General features: G+C 47.2%; 1 protein-coding gene across 1 annotated transcript; it reads right to left on the reverse strand.

Annotated features, from left to right (window-relative positions):
* Positions 1-372: 372 nt before the first annotated feature.
* LOC124649729 lies at positions 373-4,254 on the reverse strand. The gene is made up of 6 exons (XM_047189315.1): positions 4,179-4,254; positions 3,982-4,070; positions 3,293-3,415; positions 1,426-3,207; positions 1,088-1,271; positions 373-987 (listed from the first exon to the last, which is right to left on the reverse strand). The coding sequence occupies exons 1-6, from the start codon at positions 4,252-4,254 to the stop codon at positions 392-394; spliced, it is 2,850 nt and encodes a 949-aa protein (XP_047045271.1). The 3' UTR covers positions 373-391.
* Positions 4,255-4,569: the final 315 nt, after the last annotated feature.

Here is a 4,569-nt window from a genome sequence, read left to right on the forward strand (position 1 = left end):
GAAACAAAAACAATCATAAAATTGTGTTCATTTGAGATTCCATTTTGCTTCACAGATTGTGTTTCTTCTTAGATAGTGTGCACACCTAGATTACTACTCCAGCTTGCTAGCCAGGCTGCGAATGGGCAAACCCACCATCCGATCTCAGTACGAATGAAAATTGAAGGAAACATATGGGGAGGTTTGTAATGGAAGCAAGATAACAGAAGTAATTCAACAACAGGGAAAGTCTTCCACCGACATACCTTACAGTTAATACGTTCAACAAGGGGCCATCTCCCGAAATCATAAATGGTAAACCATCTTGCAAACCAGTGATTGCAGCAGGCTATGTATATACACTACTTGCTAAAAAATCTCAACCAATCCACTAGAGTTTCAGCTGACATAATTAAGCTACGAGTTCGGCCACAAGCTCTTCTAGAACATCATCGTTTATCATTCCTGCAATCTCTGCTCCGAACACACCAAGTTCAGGCTGATGGTCCAGTGGCAAAGGTTGGACACTATCCAAATCAAATGGCTCATAGCTCCTTCGCATGAGTAGTGTCGTTTGCCAGACTTTTTCAGCCATCTTTTTCCAATCGATTTCAGGCTGGGAGTTCATCATCATTTTTGAATGCAAGCTGCTACCCGGAGCCGTCATGTCAGCTAAGATAGCGTTAACAAGCTCAAAAAGAAGCTTCCTGTCCGACCTCGACCACAGGAGCAGCTTGCTGTACTTGTTTTCTAGCCATAGGAAAACATCTGAGCTGAACTGCCATTCTTCTGGGTAGACTGGAGAGTCGCATGCAGTGCCAAGCATCTCCTGGACAAAAGTGCAGTCCCTGTCCTCCTCATCCCTGAATATAGGTAGCTGCTCTTCCCTCACCTGGTAATCTGAAATGTCAATATCATTGCACTCTTCGACTGAGACTGCATCCGAATCATCTCCGCAGGTATCAACTTGGTCACCCATCTTCAGCATCTTTAGCTGCGCTCTAAGTCCTGCAAATATGAGAATAAATGGAAATAACTGGTTACTGATAAGAAATAAATATAAATCGTATGAAGTGGATAAGAACCGAGTTAGTTTTGATAAACTTGCCTTGAATACCATCGTTGACACTTTTAAAGATTCCAGAATAAGCAGCCTCGTCTCCAGAACTATCCTGCGGTGAACCAGTTGGACTTGAGAATCCGTAACTCTCAGAGCTTAAAGTATGTGTGGACTTTACTGTTTGCTGCTCAATTTCAGCAATGTCACCCTCCACTAATTGGCTTTTCCCCTCCTGGAACCAAATGTTGTAGTTTTTATAATGAGGAGATAGAAATAGATTCAAAACTTAACATTTCAAAACAAAGCATGAAGTACTTGACAAACTAACATTGACAACAGAAAAAGAGAAAATTAGATACTAACAGGTGTTGTGATGTATTTTGTACCTTCAATGCAATCTTGTCCTGATTATGAATCGTTATGTCTTGTTCTGGCTTTGGTAATGATGTTGCCAGATTTTGCTCTATCCAACCTATCTGGCCTTCAAAATTATGCACATCATCATGTGGAATAACCAAATCAATTGCTTCTTGATCATCAGTACAGGTAACATCAAGAGGATGCTCTATGTTGCTTGCCCTGGGCAGATCAGAAGTGCAGATGCTGTGTCTTGTTTTCTCTGAAGTTACATAAATTTCTTTCTCAGGGAGCATATTTTCCTTCCCAGCATGAAAGATAACGCGCCCATTTTTCTGCTTGAGTTTTCTGATTGGTGATCTCTTCCTGACATGTGCATTTCCAGAATCGTCAGCAGGTGTATTCAATATATCTTTCAGAATCGGCAAGTTAGGAGAAGGCGCGGGATGCCTCCTACCCGGTAATTTTGTGGCAGTGGTAGATGAGGCTGGGAGAGACTTGGACCTGGGAAAATTCCTAGGAATGCCACCTCTTGAATCATCTTCACAGTAAATCCCCGTCTTCCAACCATCTTTACTGCTAATACCGAGCGGGGCGGCCGGCATCTCTTGTGCATTAGTGTGACTGGAGTTTGGATCTGGCAAAACCTTTTGGGTGGTTACTTTTTTTACATCTCTACCAGTCAGTTCAAGCATTTCACCTAATGTTCTTGTATCTGTAGGAACTGAATTTTTCCCATTGGATTGGCAGGCCAACTGCCAACGTTCAGAGAGGTGCCTTCTGGCCTTTCTGCTCACCGATGATCCAGCAGAATGTGTGGATGAAGAAATTGGCAGGGTCTCATCATGAGAAGCAGAAGATACCTTTTCCCTTTCACGGCCAACTGCAAGATAGTGTTCACCCCCAGATGGTTTCGTTCTGCTACCTCTTTTAGCTGTTTGTTTTCTAACCTTCTGTTCAGGTGTATATCCTTCTGGTTCTAAAACTTGAACATTGGCAGGTGCTGTAAAATGCATGATATCTTGCTGATACATGGTACGGCGCGGGGGCAAACTTTTCCTTGGAAGGTCTGGCTTCAGGACAACAATCTGCGAGAACTTCCTTGAACCCTTCCTCTCTTTTGGTTCCAAATGCTCCAGTGGCACAACCGAAGTTTCTTTCAGATACATACTAGAAAGAGAATCCTCAGACTCACACTCAACTTCCATTCTGTGAAGGTTATCTTTCCCAGACAATGCCCCATCAGCACCATTACTTGTATGGGGAGAGCCCTGCAAGCCACCGTAACCAAGTTTGTGTCCCGGGAATCCTGACAGCGCAGTACTGCTCTCCTGAAGGATTTCAAGGAACAGATCCTTTTTGGAGTAGAGTATCTCAAGTGCTTCCCCAAACTCCTTAGAATTCCTGTGGCCTTCGTCGGTGGAAAGGCGCTTTGCATCCAAGAACTTGCGCCTCACGAACTCCAGATCAGCATCATTGCTTCTCGGGCGTGGCTTCTCGTGGCTGGACTGCAACGCCATGTTCTCCATGTCAGTCACCTCAAAGACATCCTTCAACTCTGGCAGCTCGTCACCACTGCTCCGACATGGCCTGTCCTCACACGAAACACGGGCCACCTCTTGAACACCTTCTGATAGCTTCAGTCGCATATTGCTCTGGATATCACTCTGGCACCGGTCAAGAACCTTCTTGGACCTCGGCACGGTGTCAAGACCCATCAGCCTCGCAACAATACTAGGCGCACAGTGAGTGAACTCCACCTCTTCGGGTGTATCCTTCGTCGCAGGTGTCTTTGTAGGAGCCAAGTTTGGCTTGTTAGTGAGTCCCTTCGGAAGACAGGAAGGACACAAGACCACAGATTCAGCAAGCTATTGAATTCCACACAGAAATGTGCACCAGTGGGGACTCAGGTTGTGAGATTCTGCTTACCTCTCTCCAGTTCTCTTTCCCAATGTGCGCTTCTGCCGGTGGCATCGCCTTCCTCGCCCTTTTGGACCCTCTCTTGAACTCGAAAGTAAACTGGTTGAATCATGTAAAGGTTGCAACCATCAGGACTCCTCCTCGTGGTCAAGCATATCAGAAACATATATAGGCCATACTCAAAGTTCTAAAGTAACACGAATCCTATCCATTTTTTACTTTTTTGAAGATTTAGGCCTAGAAATTTGAATCTGCAGTTTGAGCAACGAAAAACCTGGGTACTGTCAACCGATTGACAGAGTCGTCCCTACCACAGTAAGAGCAGCGCAGCAGCTCAAACAGAGAGAAGTGAGGGGCGACGCGCTTACATGGATTCCTCTACGGAAGACACGACCAGAGGATTCAGGGCTCATGGTCAAACACTCGAGCACATCACAGACATGGACCGTATTGAAAATTGGGCCGCATTAGTTTTTTATTCCTTTTTATTTTGAAATTTGAATCTTCAGTTTGACCAATGATAACATAGGAAGACGAATCAATTATTAAGAGAAGCATAGCTACCAGTACAACAAGAGTAGCAGCTCAAAAAAAGAGTAGCAGCTCGAAGAGGGGTGGATTGGAAGAGAAGGGCCAGAGAGGGAAGGTACGGCGGGGAGGCTTACGGAGGACTCCTCCACGGAAGACACCACCGGATCCTGGAGCACCGAGGCTTGGCCGCCCTTCGGTTCCGGAGCGGCAGCCGTCGCCCGCGCTGCGCAATCGACAAGAATGAACCCGGAATCCATGATTAAATCGGAAGCAAATGGGGGAGCGGAACAGCTGGGAAACTAGCCGTGCAGAGCAATGGCGCGCGGCTCACCTCGGCGCGACGGGGGGCGGGGAGGCTTCGCCGCGGCCGCAGCTCGTCCTCGAGATCCGGCGCCGCCGCGCAGCATCGTCGGCTTCCGCTTTTCTTGTCAAGACTTTTTGGGCTTCTCCCTCTGTCTGTCTCTCTCCGGAGGATTTGAACTGCAGCCGCCTCAGAAAATGGTGGGTCCCGCGCTGCTGAGCACTGGAGTGTGCGCCACAGGATCAGGACGTCGTTGCTTACTCGCTGAGTGGCTGCTCGTGGGACTGGAGCAGTGTCGAGCTAACATGTCAGTGACTGTGGCGGGTTGGCTGTCAGGTGGAACTGGTAGAAGCGGGACGCATGGGTGTTGGCGTTTGAAAAGGCTGTGGGCACGAGGCGCGAAAGCCCAGGCAGGCCGGCT

Source organism: Lolium rigidum, chromosome 4, assembly GCF_022539505.1.
Source record: "Lolium rigidum isolate FL_2022 chromosome 4, APGP_CSIRO_Lrig_0.1, whole genome shotgun sequence".
Classification (NCBI taxonomy): domain Eukaryota; kingdom Viridiplantae; phylum Streptophyta; class Magnoliopsida; order Poales; family Poaceae; genus Lolium; species Lolium rigidum.

Bases quoted from the DNA above. Each gene is read 5' to 3' on its own strand.
- LOC124649729 (XM_047189315.1), bottom strand. From the start codon at position 4,254: ATGCTGCGCGGCGGCGCCGGATCTCGAGGACGAGCTGCGGCCGCGGCG. The intron at 3,416-3,981 runs GTAAGCCTCCCC...TGATTCAACCAG, and splicing joins CTTCCGTGGAGGAGTCCTCC to TTTACTTTCGAGTTCAAGAG. The intron at 988-1,087 runs GCAAGTTTATCA...TCATATTTGCAG, and splicing joins TGTCAACGATGGTATTCAAG to GACTTAGAGCGCAGCTAAAG.